The sequence below is a fragment of the Mytilus californianus genome, unplaced genomic scaffold (genome assembly GCF_021869535.1).
Source record: "Mytilus californianus isolate M0D057914Y unplaced genomic scaffold, xbMytCali1.0.p SCAF_1, whole genome shotgun sequence".
Taxonomy (NCBI): Eukaryota; Metazoa; Mollusca; class Bivalvia; order Mytilida; family Mytilidae; genus Mytilus; species Mytilus californianus.
The window spans coordinates 115850452-115868440 of NW_026262581.1; the positions used below are offsets into that span (position 1 = coordinate 115850452).

General features: G+C 32.7%; 1 protein-coding gene across 1 annotated transcript in view; it reads right to left on the reverse strand.

Moving 5' to 3' along the window:
- The window catches only part of LOC127731648 (GRAM domain-containing protein 4-like), a 57884-nt gene that overhangs the window by 18627 nt on the left and 21268 nt on the right, over positions 1-17989 (reverse strand). Inside the window, exons 11-16 of the mRNA XM_052240404.1 lie at positions 13706-13749; positions 8734-8840; positions 8118-8272; positions 3768-3903; positions 3396-3486; positions 537-618 (exon numbers count right to left, since the gene is read on the reverse strand). Of these exons, the coding sequence (XP_052096364.1) occupies positions 537-618; positions 3396-3486; positions 3768-3903; positions 8118-8272; positions 8734-8840; positions 13706-13749 (615 nt within the window). The remainder of the gene's footprint in view (positions 1-536; positions 619-3395; positions 3487-3767; positions 3904-8117; positions 8273-8733; positions 8841-13705; positions 13750-17989) is intronic.

Genomic DNA, 17989 nt, shown 5'->3' on the forward strand with positions numbered 1-17989 from the left:
TCATATTTCCCTCAGGCATGGCCCTTTGGAAATTTGAATTTTCTTGAGTGAACAAATCTTCATATCTCCCTCAGGCATGGGAAATAAATGTATAATATGTCTTTACTCCACAATGTTATATTGCATATGATTTGGCCTTAAAAATAAAGGATAAAAATTGCATACAGTTTGGCCTTAAAGATAAAGGATATTATATCTTTACTCCACAAAGTAAAATTACATATGGATTGGCCTTAAAAATAAAGGATAATATGTCTTTACTTGGCATTAAAATTAGAAAGATCATATCATAGGGAACATGTGTACTAAGTTTCAAGTTGATTGGACTTCAACTTCATCAAAAACTACCTTGACCAAAAACTTTAACCTGACACGGGACAGACGGACGGACGGACGGACGAACAAACGGACGAACGAACGAAGGGACGCACAGACCAGAAAACATAATGCCCCTACTACTATCGTAGGCGGGGCATAAAAACCCAATACTCAATTTTGCCATTATTGGTCATAAATCAATGCAATATCAAACTTACTTTTGACATTTCTGTTATATCTGCTAATGGTATAACAATATTCTTCTTTGATGGCGTCTTTGATCTTTCAAAGCAAAGAAAACTAAAGAAAAAAATTAATACATCTAACTTGTCAGAATATCTTGCTTTTTTCCAAAATGAATTCTGAGTTAAACATTTTTCTTTGAACAAAGCACTCTTGTTAAATCCAAACTTATGTCAAAAATGACAATCACCACATCCAATATAGCCTACTTAACTTCCTGAAGGTCTGTAGCAATTTGTTCATTAAAAATATCTTGTACAGTATTGCTTTTATAATTTTTTGTTTTAGCAACAGAGGCAGCTAACTATGAGGTCTTAACTGCAGTCATCAAGCATATCTCATCAAAATGATGGATGTTTGGGATCCTTAACACACATTCTTAAGGGAGATTACAATTGCAGCATTTCCAAAGTTTGATGGAACTAGCTATTTAAAGGATCACAGAATTATTTGCTAAATGTTCTATTTATAGAAGTGATGACCAACCATAATTCTTAAAGCGATCCCAAATGTATATTTTCCCAAATTTATCATGTCAATTGTCTCATTTCAAAATTTTGAACAGCAAATTTTAAATCAAAGGTTTGGTCCAAACAGACACAGTGGATTCAGAACAAATAAATGTGGAATGTGTCCATGGGACACAAATGATGCCCCCGCTTGCATATCATATAAATTATAAACGGACATAACTGAAGAACTGTAAAAGTGACCCTACCCAAGTTTGAACTTGATCTGTATTTTGTGGTAATAAGCATTGTGTATAAGTTTCATAGCATTTGGTTGCGGCAAACTAAAGTTAGAGAACGGAAACAAAAAATTCAGCAATTATTCCATTTGTAAATGGGCATAACTCAAGAACGGTTAAAGTGACACCACCAAAATTCAAACTTGATCTGTATTTTGTGGTAATAAGCATTGTATATAAGTTTCATAGCATTTGGTTGGGGCAAACTAAAGTTAGAGAACGGAAACGAAAAATTCAGCAATTTTTCCCTTTGTAAAGGGGCATAACTCTAGAACGGTTAAAGAAACACCACCAAAATTCAAACTTGATCTGTGTTTTGTGGTAATAAGCATTGTGTATAAGTTTATAGCATTTGGTTGAGGCAAACTAAAGTTAGAGAACGGAAACCAACTTTGGGACGTGCATACGGACGGACTGACATACGGACGGACTGACATACGGACAGACGTACGTACAGACGGACAAGGGTAAAACTTAATGCCCCCTCCGCTACAGCGGGGGCATAAAAATTAATGACAGCCAATGTAATAAATTACTTCGCTGAGCGCAGCTGGATACGACCGCAGAGGTCCAACCCTGAACAGTTGGGGCAAAAATGGACACAATGTTCCCACTTGATACAGGTCTGAATTTGGATTGGTATTAAATATTTGACACATAATAGGTTTCTGACACAGAATAACTGCAGTCAAAGAACTTAGAATTGGTTATATGTTTTGAATTTATATTCAATTTTTTGCTTTTGTGCAATACACTTTGCTGTTGCGAATTGACCCCCCTCCCCCCCCCCCCCCCCCCCCCACAAACAAAAAGAAAAAATTTACCCCCCTTTTTTTTTGCTTTTGTGCAATACACTATGCTGTTGCGTATTGACCCCCCCCCCCCCCCCCCCCCCCCCCCCCCCCCACACACACACACACACTTTTTTTTTGGCAAAAAAATAATATTTGAAGAATTTTTCTTTTTAATTTCTGAAATCTGAAATCTTTTTACCCACCCCCCCCCCCCCCCCCCCCCCCTTTTTCCCCCCCCAAAAAATTCTTTCCCTCAAGATATGGTCATAATCTCAATTCAAATTTCCAATGGAGTTTGCAACCATAATTACCCATTTAAATACATCATAAAAGTCTTAAAATAGAAAATGACATACATAATCATGGCTAAAATTAATATTCCTTAATAGTAACATCTAAAAATAAATTGACAGCTAATCATCTCAAGACAATACAACATTTTAATTTAAAAGCAGTGTAAGGGAGGTAATCAAAATGTTGTGTTTGGATAACCTCCCTTACACTGCTCTTAAATTGTCTTAAGTAATTGTCCATTAACCAGGAAACCCTTGTTTTTCCCCCTTTTTTGCCCCTAATTCCTAAACGGTTTGAGCCATAACCCCCCAAAGCAAATACTAACCCTCCCTTTGTGGTATGGAAACTTGTAGTATAATTTCAGAGAGATCCATACACGGTTCCACAAGTTATTGTCTGGAAACTAGAAAAATGCTTATTTGGGCCCCTTTTTGGCCCTTAGTTCCTAAACTGTTAGGACCATAACCCTGAAAATCAATCCCAACCTTCCTTTTGTGGTTATAAACCTTGTGTTTAAATTTCATAGATTTCTATTTAGTTATACTAAAGTTATTGTCCAGAAACCAACTGTCTTCGGACGACACTGACGACGACAACAACGTGATACCAATATACGACCGCAAAGTTTTTTGCGGTCGTATAAAAAGGAAGGCAGACCATGGACAAAATATATAAGTGATGGAAATAGCTCACACTGGTTCTTTGGACCTAGTATAAAATCAATTCAAAATTGAACAGCATAAGAAACCAAAAATTTTATGTGAAAAAATCAATAAATCTACGTTTTAAGTAATGTAGCAATAATTTTACAGTTAATGGTCAAAGTTTACTTGCAGTGAGGTGAGAGTTTTTGCTCTGTGTTGAAGGCCTTACTGCGACTTTGAGATGAAGAACAGCTATAAAGAGCTGTTTCTTTGCTTTTTGTGTTTTTTCTGTGCGTATACTGATTTTGTGTCATGGATGGATACCCCATATCATTTCTTTTCTATATAACATACCTCCTTGTAAGATATAATTTTCCATTTTTTAATCCTGATAAAACTGACTTTTCTTTGTTAACAAGAGAACATCTCTTCCCTCCTTGCCATCCTACAATAGTATAGTAGTGATTTTATGCATTTATCTTTTTCTGATCAAAATTGTCATTTTACAAATGACTATATGGTTCACATATATAATCATATAATATCAAAATGTAAATCCTTTTTTCCAAGTACATTGGTTGACTCATGTAAACTTTTTCTTTCTTAGTTGATAAGAGGTATTTTTAACAGAATATCCCTGATGCTAATCTTCATCATAAATTAGTTCTTGGCCTGTCCTGTTTAAGTAAATCTTTTAAAATTGCTGCTTTCCCAGAGATGACCTACCTGTTACTGGACATTCTGAGTCGGGTAATGAAAATAATTGACAGAATTCTGTATCTGTATCTTTGATTTTCTGTGTTTTTGTAGATGTTTCAGAGGCTGATTCTTCTGATGTTGTCTCTGTTTCTGACAATAAATACTGTAACACAAAGTTAAAATGCCTCTATTGTGAGTTCATAAAACTTTTTCAGTTTAAACAAGATATACTAAGAGCAGTATTGCACACTAATTTTACTCCCACTAAATGTTATTGACTGAAGAACATCTTCACAGAAACTGAAAACTTGACACATGGAACAGCATATCCATAGAAAGCAATGTATCAAGAAGCTACGACTTGAAGTTGAAGTTGCTGAGAAAAATGTGGAAAAAAATTACTTACAAGTATGAACAAATTTAAAGACATAAATTTTCTAAAAACCAGACCTAGAACATCAAAGGAACTTTTAATGTGTCAAATGTAATGGCATAACCAGATAAAGCTTGGTGCCTTACATCAGAAAGCTATGATTTGTAGTTTCTGAGGAAAATAACCATGTATATGCATGACTCTGTAAAGATATGTAACGAAACAGAAAGTAGAATATACATGGAACTGAAAATAGGCCATACAGAAGACTGCATCTAAATTTTAACTGTATAAAAACTAAATCCATTTATCAGTAACATACAGAACTAGAGGCTCTAAAGAGCCTGTCACGCTCACCTAGGTCTATGTGCATATTTAACAAGGACACTCTCAAACATTGTAGACAAGAACAGAATTCATGACAAACATTTCTTTTTTGTTGATCCTTTCGTCTGTTAAGTTTCTTTCTATCTTCTTTAGTTTTTGCTCAAAACACATAAGAGGGTAAAAAAAATCCTCATTTAAGGGCAATCACTCCTATAAAGAGTGACAGTCTACTATGATGCAGTCCGGTAAATCAGCAAACATAAGGCTTTGATCCTATGGTTTTCTGCTTAATTATATACAAATTGTATCAAATTTAAAATAAATCGATTCACTGACAAATCAACTTTGAGTAGTTTATCTCATTTTCCAAAAATATCTGAAATAAATTTTAAAATCAACAAAACAAGTGGGTCATCTGTGTTTTTTTTTGGGAAATGTGTTTGTCCGGTAAATCCGCCCATGTGCAGTAAATATGTATGGAGGGCCAGTTTATCACATATTTATGAAAGGAAAAGGTGATCTATTAATAGACCACTTATAAAGGGATTCCAGACAATCGAAAAAAAAAATTTCAAGTCAGAAACGAGTTTTGTAAGCAATAATATGATTATCGTTAGCTTTAGGAACTGTATTATATATATATCACTAGATATTTTCGTAATAAAGGATTTTTCTTTAAAATTTGACATGCAGTGATGATAAATACAGTTCATATGAATAAAATAGCAGACGAAATATTCACGGAAGTGACAATAACTGAAGTAAATAGGAGTGGGCGGGTTTACCGGACACTACTGTATAAAAAAAAGCTATAACTGCTTAATTTGACTTGATAGTAGATCTTGCCTTGCTGATCATTTTTGTTACTTAAAGTTTCTATTTATCTATAATTATTTTCATCATATAGGGTAAAACGCAAACATTGGTAAAAATCTTCATTAAAGGGCAATAACTCTAATAAGGAGTCATTGGTCAATTTCCTGCATGCATTTTCAATTGTAGATCTTGTCCTGCTGATCATTTTTGCTTTTTTATGCTTCTATCTATCTATTATAATTCTTAAGATATAAGGCAAAAACGCAAAAAATTGGTAAAAATCGTCATCAAAGTGCAATAACTCTAGTAAGGAGTAAATAGTTGATTTCGACCATAAGACTTATTGGTAGATCTTGTCTTGCTGATTATTTTTACAATTTAAAGTTTTCTGTATCTTTTATAGTTTTCAAGATAATAGCCAATAAAAATGAAAAAAAAGGTAAAATTTTTCATTTAAGGGCAAAAACTCCTATACGAAGCCCCCTGACAGTTTTGACTTAATGAACAATTGGTAGAGCTCAACATTCTGAACATTTTTGCCCTGTCTGATTTTCTCTATTTATAACGGTTTTCAAAATAATAGACATAGTTTGAATTTTACCCTATGTTCTATTTTTAGCCATGTCAGCCATCTTGGTTGGCTAGATACCCTAATGATGATTGTGGCCAAGTTTGGTTAAATTTGGTCCAGTAGTTTCAGAGGAGAAGATTTTTGTAAAAGTTAACAAACTACAGACGAGGGAAGACGGACAACAGACCCTAAGTGATGAGAAAAGCCCACTTGGGCATTTGGGTCAGGTGAGCTAAAAATGAAAAAGCAAATTAATTTCAATTTTTTTCTCTGGATAATGTCTTTTGTTTGTAAAATAGCTTCTGTCCAAGTTTCTTAAAATTCAATGTAGATTGGACAAAGTTATTGATGTCTTAAAAAACTTTAATCATCTGCAACCCTTAATGTTAATGACTAGACAACACTGGCACTGACGGTGGAATGTACTATTGCTGTGTCTGGCTTCTGCATCGCAGGCTTGTAAAAAAATGCGCTCCGCCTGGAGCAGCTGGATACAACCTCAGAGGTCTAACTCTGAACAGTTGGGGCAAGTATGGACACAATATTCAAGCTTGATACAGCTCTGAATTTGGTAGTGATTAATATTTGACACATTATAGATTTCTGACAGTTGGGGCAAGTATGGACACAATATTCAAGCTTGATACAGCTCTGAATTTGGTAGTGATTAAATATTTGACACATTATAGATTTCTGACACAGCATAAATGTGGTCTGATAACTTCCAAAATTTTAAATGGGACATTTAATCTACTTAAAATGGTCCAATATCCAAAATCTAATTCCATGGTTTGATTCAGCATATAAAAAAAATCCCATGAATTCAAACAAAGTTTAATTTTGGACCCTTTGGACCTTAATATGGACTAATTTGAAAACAGGACCCAAAATTAAAAATCTGAATGCACAGTTAGATTCAGCATATCATAGAATTACAAAAATTCAGTTTTTGATGAAATCAAACAAAGTCTAATTTTGGACCTCAATGTAGACCTATTTAAAAATGTCCAAATATCCAATATAGTAATACATGGTAAAAACCTTAAACAATTCAAGACTTTAAAATAATCCTCATTGAAATTGGTTAAAAGATTTGTATTTATTTTCAACTGAAAATTTCTTGCTGTTATGCAATACTTAGTAAATCTGTTTACAAATTAAATATAATAATTTACACACCCTGTTTGGTGAGTATCTCTTGCCATATCAGTATTTGTTGTTTCTTTATATAGATCAGAAATAATTTATGTTAGAACCAGCTTAGCCAGTATTTGAAAAGTCCTCCTATTTGGCCTCTAGTTTCTTAACGATTAAAGCTACAACCCACAAAATTGACCCCAACCTTCTGTGTGTGGTACTGTGGTATGGAACCTTGTGGTACAATTTCATAGAGATCCATTGACTCATACTTAAGTATTTGTCCGTAAACCAGAAAAACCTTGTTTTTCCCCCTTTTTTTTTGCCCCTAATTCCTGAACGGTTTGGGCCATAACCCCCAAAGTCAATCCCAACCTTCCCTTTGTGGTATGGAACCTTGTGGTACAATTTCATAGGGATCCATACACTAATACACAAGTTATTGTCCGGAAACTAGAAAAATGCCTTTTTTGGCCCCTTTTTGACCCCTAATTCCCAAACAGTTGAGACCATAACCCCCAAAATCAATCCCAACCTTCCTTTTGTGCTATTGAACCTTGTGGTTAAATTTTATAGAGATCCATACACTTATACTAAAGTTATTGTCTGGAAACCAAATGTCTTTGGACGACGATGACAACCACGACAACATGATAGCAAATTTTTTGAGGTCGTATAAAAATGAGCTTTACTTTATGACTCCAATCTTTAAGAATTTGAAAATTATGAGTATCCATAACAGCAAACCAGTTCTTGTATAAAGATTATCTACTCTTAGACCATTGAAGTCAAATAACTCTGTCGCCTCCCAAAACAAAATCTTCCAAATGAAAATGGGGGTTATCATGCCATGCTAATTAAATATCATGAAAATTTATCTATTCAAATGTTTATTGTATAACTCTAGAATGTCACATTAAAAAAAAATCAAAATTTAAAAGAACCCTCATTTCCAAACTTCAAACTGTGTTTAAACATTTTTTTGAACTTTTAAAGAAGTTATTGAAAATCTTGAAAATCAAATGGCAGCTTTGTTTTATTTATCTCTTAACTCTTTACAAAAAAGTATCTATATCTACAAATAACAGAAAGAGTGACTACTACAGGGTACTCTCTGAAGGTCCTGAGGCCTTTGTTAACTGTGTTTTCATACCTTATCAATTTCAGACTTAACCATTTTCTGTTCACTTTCTGCTGTTGTTGGAAGCTGTTGCCAGGTTTTGTAGGATGAATCATACCTTCTCTTCAATCGTGGATATCGATTATAAAAGTAGTTGATAATAAATATTTTGATTCCTAAAAATATACCTAAAATAAAAAGTAAAATACAAGTAGATAACTGAAACAAAAACTTTGTGATACAGTTCATGTTACTTAACCAATGAAACAATTACCTAATTTAAAAGTCAAAAGTCAACTCAAACTGGAAAGGAACCCATCACAAAATAGTATATTCTTTGAAATCAAATAACAACCCATCAATGGCTCCATACAACTATACTAACTATGAAATCAAAATCTTAATGGCCACAAACCAATGGTTTCCTTAAAATCAAACATTAGCCCACTATGTCAATACCAAAAGCTGGTTACATACCAATAGATAGTTAGTCTCTACACAATTACTTCAGATCAATTTCCTCAAGGAAAAGGTATAATTAGGCTTTTTTTGGACCACAGATAATTGGTAATCTTCAGCCAAAGTCAAGTATTTTCACTTAAATTTTCTTATTATCCTCAATTTGCTTAAATCAATACCACATACTAACCCATTATATAACTGTAGTTTTCTATAGATGCAGTCAACGACATGATAAAACAGATAAATAGCATCATAAATAACTTTCTAGTCACTGGTGTCTTCCAAGTTAATAAACTGAAATGCAACCAATATCATTAAAATCATTTAAGTAAATTATTTCATTCATAATGTTGGTAATTGTTAATTACAAAATAAGCCAAACATTACAATCAGTCATGATGTTGAAAATTGGTTATATGATTTGAATTTATATTCAATTGAAGATTTCTTGCTGTTGTGCAATACTTAGTAAATCTGTTTTCAGACTATATACAAAGAATTTGCAAAATATATTGTGACTCCCAATTTTTCTTTTGGAAAATTGATAATTTCTTAAATCTTGGGGGAAAAAAATTGACCCCCCCAAAAAAATTGACCCCTCTCCCCTTCCCCCTCCAAAAAAAATAATATTTGAAGAAATTTTCTTTTGTAAAATGTGGTACAATTTAAGTGACATCCATACATTTAAACACAAGTTATTGTCTGAAAACTAGAAAAATGCTTGTTTTGGCCCCTTTTTGGCCCCTAATTCCTGAACAGTTTGGGCAATTACCCCCAAACTGAATCCCAACCTTCTACTTGTGGTATTGAACCTTGTGGTACAATTTCAGAGCAATTAAAATACTTATACACAAGTTATTGTCCTGAAACTAGAAAAATGCTTGTTTTGGGCCCCTTTTTGGTCCCTTATTCCTAAACGGTTGGGACCATCATCCCCAAAAACAATCCCAACCTTCCTTTTGTGGTATTGAACCTTTTGCTTAACTTTCATAGAGATCCATATACTTAAACTAAAGTTATTGTACAGAAACCAAATGTCATTGGCCGCTGACGACGACATAACAATATACAACTACAAAAATTTTTGCGGTCGTATAAAAATAACCAGAAGACTTCTAGATGTCAACATACATTTTTCAACAATAGTCAGGTGTCCATACAATTTGTTATGCTCTAAATCATCCTGAGTTTATAAAGTTGTGAATAGATTTGACAGGGATAATAAAATATATGCCATCACTATTCCAATTCTCCAAATAATGAAAAACATTCAGGTATGACATTCGACAACATTTAACGGTACTGACAAGATTCCTGAATTGGAACAGGCACATAAAAATGTGGAGGGGTTAGACTAGTTTATTGAGATCTCAACCCTCTCCCTTTTCAATCTTGATCAGTTCATTAACAATATGTTCATTAAAAAACATATAATAAAAACAAGTACTGAAAAAAGCCCTTAACTCTAAAATATTGAGTATATGTCAGATTAAAGAATGCTCTCAGTTATTGAAAGGAAACTCAAAGTACTTAAAGGGAAAATTCGCGATTTTTTACTTATCATCTTATTATGTTCATAATACCATTAAAAACATATTCACCAAGTTTTATCTGGATATGAAAACTAATAAAGAAGAAAATTGGGAATTATTAATTCTATTTATTCAAACTTCCTGACTTATGTGACGTAGTTTAAGTCTTTTTGCATGCCGGGAGTGGATTAATCTCATTTAAAGTCTTGTTTACGTTAATCATCTAATAACGCGATTTAAAGCGCATCAACGACTTTTGGTGTAGCTATTAACCAACTAACAATTCAGAAAGAAAAGTGATCAGCCGTGCATTTTTTTAAATTAAAATTTACGATTTATATTTTAAGGATTTTGATATAATTATAGTAATAAAAGCAAATCATACAATCGAATTTTTTATGATTTTTTTTTCGACGGATATGTTGAACAACATATATAACTGATAGTATAATAGAAATTCACGTTTGTATTCTCCCCTATTACTTCAGTCGAGGATTTGTCTTACTATACAAATCCTGGCTTCAGTCTAGTACTGTGTAAATACAATGCATGTGTATTATGCTAACACCACCTGGTAAAGGCGTGGTTAAATTCACGGTAATTAAAAGATTAGCATTATGCAATTTTAATCCTTTGATCTTCACTAGAGTGGTGTTTGTCCTCAAGGGTTCACCGTTTCAGGTATGAGACAGATTTTTTTTAATTATTAAGGGAGGAATATGGTGGCAAAATACCTTAATCGCCGTTATATATATATTTTTTTAACATTTTGCATTTGCTCAGTTTTTAAATAAATAGGTGAGTATTTTGTTGTAACATCGAAATTCTGAATCACTTTTAATAAAATAATTATATAAATATTATAAATGGCCCACGAAAACGAGCGTATAAATCAAAACAGTACTATTTTAAATTATCATCGGTAACCTTGAATATTTAAATGTGCAGAGAAAATTATCAGTTACGAAAATATAGTTTTGTCGTCCAAAGCGATCTTCATTTACCTAATCAGGAATGCCCTTATTGAAATATTATAAATCTCACAACGTATTTATATAATTCTTAAGCTATTTGACCAACGATGTTTAAAAAAATTAACAGAATCAATCTAACGTCAACTTTCCTTTTTTAAATGTAGACAGAACGGCGAAATCAATTTTCAATGTGCTTGATATCTTGTACCTTTGTAAGACTTATCATTCATTCATAAACCCACTCTAAACCAGAGACATATATATACGTCTGTTTAAACTGACAAGAAAACTCCTAAAGCGGACAAGCAGTATATTCTGTAAATTTCTGAGATTTAATACAAAGAAATAAAAAAAATCCCGAAATTAATTTGATCCTGGAAAATATTCACATCCTCATTCGGTCTGGAAAAAAGATACGAATTTGGTATACAGAACATGCAGAAGTGTGAATGTTATAAAACCTAATTGTTATATCAGAAACCATTATAAATATGAACATGTATACGTAAGACCTCATGGGAGTCACCTAACCACATTCAGGTAATATACAAGTAGCTCTGTTATACCCGGAAATGTCAAGGTTAATCATAGATAGATAGACATGACCTCAGACCCCCCTCCCCCCCCCCCCCCCCCCCACCCCACCCCAAATCGAGGAACAGTATATCTTACAATGTGTATATTCCTGCAAAAATAAAAAAAAATGAGAAAAAAGAAAGAGATGAACGGTAAGTCACATCAGATTCAGATATTTATATAGTTGCTTGTCGTTAAATAGAGATCTAGTGTATACATGTCTCTGCGTTAACTTATAAAAATAAAAGGAAATAATAAACTTGAAATAGATTTATGATGAATACTTTGCAACTGCGACACCCCTTTTTATCACAGCGTACATGCATGCATTTAAATGACTGTCCGTTATGCGATTAAGAATGACAATCGTACGTACAATCCTATAGTTCATGGTGAGTCCTTTTCTATCAGATATGCGACTTTTCGTATTTATATTTTCTCTTATATTACCGGTACTGTCATTTAATATCTAATGCATAAGTGCAATATTAAGAGTGGTTAAATCCCCTACAAGCTAACTAAATAAATTACTCAACCCTCTAGCTGACCAGACGTTAATACAACTACCATCAGTCTATCCTGAGTGAAGTTTCTTTATTTCTTCAAATAGGATTTTGGGGATCATTAGTGCACGTCCAGTGGCATATATATATAACATGCATGTCGGACCAGGAAAATGTGATGATGACGAATTTCATAAACTGTTCGAAATAATCTTATTGAAATATAAATCTGTGATCTTACTATGTCTATAGCTTCGATGAACCAAAGCAAGTTAGATATCGACCTGTATTTAAATCAGATTGGTTCTGGATGTTTCTCTCGTATATTCAATATACTTGTATCTATCAGTTCTATATTGCGACTATCCATAGTTCCCTATAAACCTTCCATCTAGGCGTGTAAACCAATGATCGACAAGTGCCGCACATTTTGTTAAATCAATATTTGTATGTTTGAAAATGTCCATAATTATTGACAACGAGTATATACTTACATTTTCCCCAATTTACCCTTGGAAAATGTGTTAATAGATTTTTATTTCATCAAATCTTTTTTTTTTTTTTTTTAATTATTTAAATTTTCATAAATATCATTCTTTACACCAAAAATGTTATTTATAAACAAGCGTATGAGTTTAACAATGACTAGTATATCACTATCGGATACGCTAGACAAAGTTGTATATTACACCTGATAGATTCAAAATGGAAGTTACATGTTATCGGCCGTGTACACTGATCAATACCCCCAGAAAAAAAGTGATGCACGAACTTGTTTTATGTAATTGTGTAATAACAGTTTTAAAGCCCGACAGGAAATCGCTTGAATACCTGTACGTGTCACCTCACAATACCTCTGGGAACAATTCCTTTAGCCATTCTGGTGATCAGATAAGTGAAGGTCCGAATTTATTTTAAAAAGTTTATTACATAAAACAATTATGAACAAACTAGATTTTCAAAAACAATTTTACACGGAACACTTATTTATGACTTTGAACTTTGACTTTTTAACTAATTTCAATTTCTTGTTTTAAATACTTCGTAAACAAAACAGTTTCAAAACGACAGACCATACTATTAGTACTAGTTATTTAAAAAATAATATATATAAAATTACATTTTCCGTATCAAGTTAGTTAGGAAAGGTTGCACAACCATGTCTATCATAATCTTTTTTGTGACCCGGGAAACTGTTTATGCTTTCCTTGTCGGATAAAACAACCGTACGCTTGACAAGATATCGACACTCTATTACGGCTACGTTAGGTTACTGCTTGTTTTGGTCCTTTGTGGTTTATAGATATATCGTGGTGGATGTCAAAATGGCCGCATGTGGAGAATTGATACTCTAAATTTAAAATCGATGGTGATCTCTTAACTTACAGAATAAAACTTTAATATCTATGAATTTGTGCTTTTTTATACATAATGAACAGAATATGAATTTTTCATTTTTTTGCGAAGTTTCCCTTTAACCTGTTGATAAGAAAACATGCAGTCCTACATTTAATTATATAAGTTATAAATGCTTTAAAATTCCAATTGCTACTATAAAGTTCAGCTTTTATTACCTTTGTATTTTCTCTAAACCATCTGCTGCAGCCCCTAGTCCATTCTGAAATAAAGATTTATACTATTTGCTGAACAAGGATAATTTGCACATAAAGGGAATAAAGTAAACCATGGATTAAAAAAATATTGCAGAAGATCAAAATCAAAAACTCCATAATTTTATGCATCTAGGAACAAGAGGCTCTGAAGAGCCTGAATCGCTCACCTGTATTTCAGAGGAGAAGATTTTTAAATGTTAGCAAACTTGATGAACAAATTGTGTAAAATTGTCTTTAAAGGGCAAGAACTCCTTAAGGGGTCAATTGACAATTTTGGTCATATTAACTTTTTTGTAGATCTTACTTTGCTGAACATTATTGCTGCTTACAGTTTATATATATCTATAATAATATTCAAAATAATAACAAAAAACTGAAAATTTTTGTTAAAACTACCAATTTGGTGGCAGCAACCCAACAATGGGTTGTTCGATTCGTCTGATAATTTCAGGGCTGATAGATCTTGACCAATTAAACAATTTTACCCCATGTCACATTTGCTCTAAAAGATTTAGTTTTTGAGATATAAGCCAAAAACTGCATTTGACCCTTATGTTCTATTTTTGGCCATGGCGGCCATGTTTGTCGATAGATACAAACTTCGGATACAATTTATAAACAAGATACGCTAAGGAACATTAAAGACCAAACAGCCTATTCAGTTTTACCAGTGATATTTCCTTAAAATTTTGTGTGAAGGTATTTCATGATTTGAGGAACAAAATATGACAAAAAAATTTGGGGGTCACCGACTTAGTTTTGTCACTATAGCAACCTCAGTTTCGTGTTTTCCCGAATATTAACATGATATTTGCTTGTTATTTAAACTCTCAAAAAATCCCATTATATCAAACCTACAAGCATAATTCTTGTTTCATGTTAAACAGCAGATTTGTGTCTATCAAATACAGGTTCAAGAGTTTAAGACTCTTATTGTTTTGATCTTAAAAAATATGATTTATTTCATTCCTGCCAAAAATAAAACGCAAGAATGAAAAACGTTTCAAGTATTAAAAAATATCTACCAGTGAATTTTTCATAAAAATTTCAAGAAGGAAAGTGACATGTGTACTCTTCAAAATAAAGCAAAAAAATGTATATGTCACCGACCTTTCAAAAAAGTTATGATTAATTTTCATGTTTTTTTCTCGTTCGTTTTGAAGAAAAGAGTTGTCTTTCTTCAGAACATTGAATCTGACGTCATAGTACAAGTTTTCCTTGCTGGCATACTGTTTGAAAAAAATTGCAAATTGGACGTTTGAAACCCACATTTGAATTTTCAAGAATCAAGAATAACAACTATATTCACCTACTTTATTATCCGGTAATACAAGATATCACATGTATTTATCAGTATCAGATCTCATGATGTTGTTGCCGCACAAAATTAACCTTCAGAAACACTATCCTTCGGAATGAAAAATTGTTCGAAATAACCTTTTACGACGCTTTAGAAAGGAAAGTCTGTTTTTGTCCTCTCCCACTCATTAGCAAAATCATTGAAAATAAAAAGAGAAATGAAAGATGACACTGGCTAACTTACAGACTATTTGACTATATTAGACTAGATGTGTGGGTTTTTTTTGTCGCGTCAATTTCAGAACTTCGCCCTAGCGCACTCGTTCGCTACTGTTGCCAGACGGACAGACATTAGCACGGACGGACTTCTTTATATCATTATGTGTCCCGACTAAGACGAGCGTATACAAATTATTCCATCAAGTTTGTGGATTCATTATTTCTGAATATTTGAAATATAAGAAAATTAAAATTATAGGTATAATATATGAATTAAAGTTTTTGATTCTAAAACGTTATACATCCATTTATCATAAAAGATGATCCCCGTTATTACTACCTCACGTGTTTTGAATAAACGAGACAGTAAATATAAAATACAAATAATTTTTTAATTCAAAAATTGATTTAGAATCTAAGAAATAATTTTCCGTTGAAAACTATAAAGTATTTCTCAAAACTGGATGAAATATTATGAATCTAAATAGCTCATTTTGGAAATTAAAACAAAGACAAGGTTGTATGTATAGATTGCCGGCATTGAAAATCAAATTTGTTTTCAATCTTTCCGGTCATTGTAGCTTTTTGAAAGTGAGAAATTTCATGTTGGATCTTATTCTTGAAGCAATTGTTTTTGTCATAAGTTAAATTTACAACAAGTTTAGTTTTAAAAACCTTAATTTTTTATTTTAATTCACATTATTATTTTCTTACATTTTTTGCCTTAAGCTTCTGTGAGATCAGGCGAAATCTTTATCATTTCTCCTTGAGACAATTTGAAATGAAACAAATGACAAAAGACAATGAACCTTTATCATTTTTATTTTACTATAAGATTTTGTCAATTAAGCAGTATAGATAAAATTTAACTTCATTGCAAGATCACCATTATTTTACGAGAATCTTAAAGAAATAAGTTAATCTCAACATGCATACGTTGCCAGTATATCGAAACTTCTAGAAAGTATTGTTTATCGGCCTAACCTTACACGGGCGTACGAGATTTGCGCCGATTTAAAAAAAAAATCGATCTTTAATTTGTGCCGATTTGATTCTTTCATTAGCGCCTATTTTTTTATCACTTGCCCCGATACTGTATTTGCTATACGAGTAAATACATGTACATGTAGTTAACCTAGAATGTATATTGCATGGTAATATATGGATATAAATAGTGTTCCCTTTTGTTTAAGATAATTTTGGTCATATTGTTCGAGAACTTCGTTTTGACACGAGAAAGAAAAGATGGACTTCGTTATTGGCAAGTACAACAAGTATAGAAAAGATAAAATGACAAGAAAGGAATATATCAGATGTGTGGCATATAAATTCTCGGCAAGATAATAATTCATTGTACTAGTATTACATTTTTATGGATTTTATTGTGGTGCTTTAAAATGCTGTAAATAGAATTTTACTCCGAGATTTTAGTGAATGTAAACAGAGTGCACAAATATCTTTTAAATTGACTTATCCTGCTCGAAATTCTACTCCCATCTCCACTTTGTGAGCAGGGGACAACAGTTATATAATTGACAATTCATAACATATGTATAACTGGCTAACAGAAGAGGTCTATATGATAAATAAAAAAATACCTTTCACCTATAATTTACCTGTACACAATCGGTGCAAATAAAAGACAAAATCGGCGCTTAAGCGTACATCATGTTGGAGTCCGTGAAAAACGCGTAATAGGACGTTATAATTTGACGTTTTTTTATCATGGCTAGAAACAACGTCATAGAGCTTTTATGTCACTACCAAGTTGCGTTAGTTGATGCGCATCAACAATAGGCTGTTTGGTCTTTAAGTTAAAGTTTGAAGGTATTTGGCCCAGTAGTTTCAGAGGAGAAGATTTTTAAATGTTAGCAAACTTGATGAACAAATTGTGTAAAATTGTCTTTAAAAGGCAATAACTCCTTAAGGGGTCAATTGACAATTATGGTCATATTAACTTTTTTGTAGATCTTACTTTGCTGAACATTATTGCTGCTTACAGTTTATATATATCTATAATAGTATTCAAAATAATAACAAAAAACTGCAAAATTTTGTTAAAACTACCAATTCGGTGGCAGCAACCCAACAATGGGTTGTTCGATTCATCTGAAAATTTCAGAGCTGATAGATCTTGACCAATTAAACAATTTGCTCTAAAAGCTTTAGTTTTTGAGATATAAGCCAAAAACTGCATTTGACCCCTATGTTCTATTTTTAGCCATGGCGGCCATGTTTGTCGATGGATCAAAACTTCGGATACAACTTGCAAACTAGATACCCTAAGGAACATTTAGTTAAAGTTTGAAGGTATTTGGCCCAGTAGTTTCAGAGGAGAAGATTTTTGAAATAGTTTATGACGACAGACGATGACGACCACAGACGACGGACAACGACGGACGCCAAGTGATGGCATAAGCTCACATGGGGCCCTTCGGGCCCCGGTGAGCTTAAAAGTATAAAATTATTCAATGAATTAGTAAGTTTCCATTTCTATCTATATGCCCTTTCCAACAGCCATTTTGTTTAATACAAAGGCCTTACTTCCATCATGAGTGCTTCCATCTAACAAACTACCAAGTGATATGATTCCATTAAAGGCAAGAAAACCAGAACAAACACATAGTGCTGTTTCATTGATATGTAACCCATGGTTTCTTTCATTCATTCATACATATATTCATTGATCTGTAAAAACAAATTAAACTATATACCAAACTTTTAAAA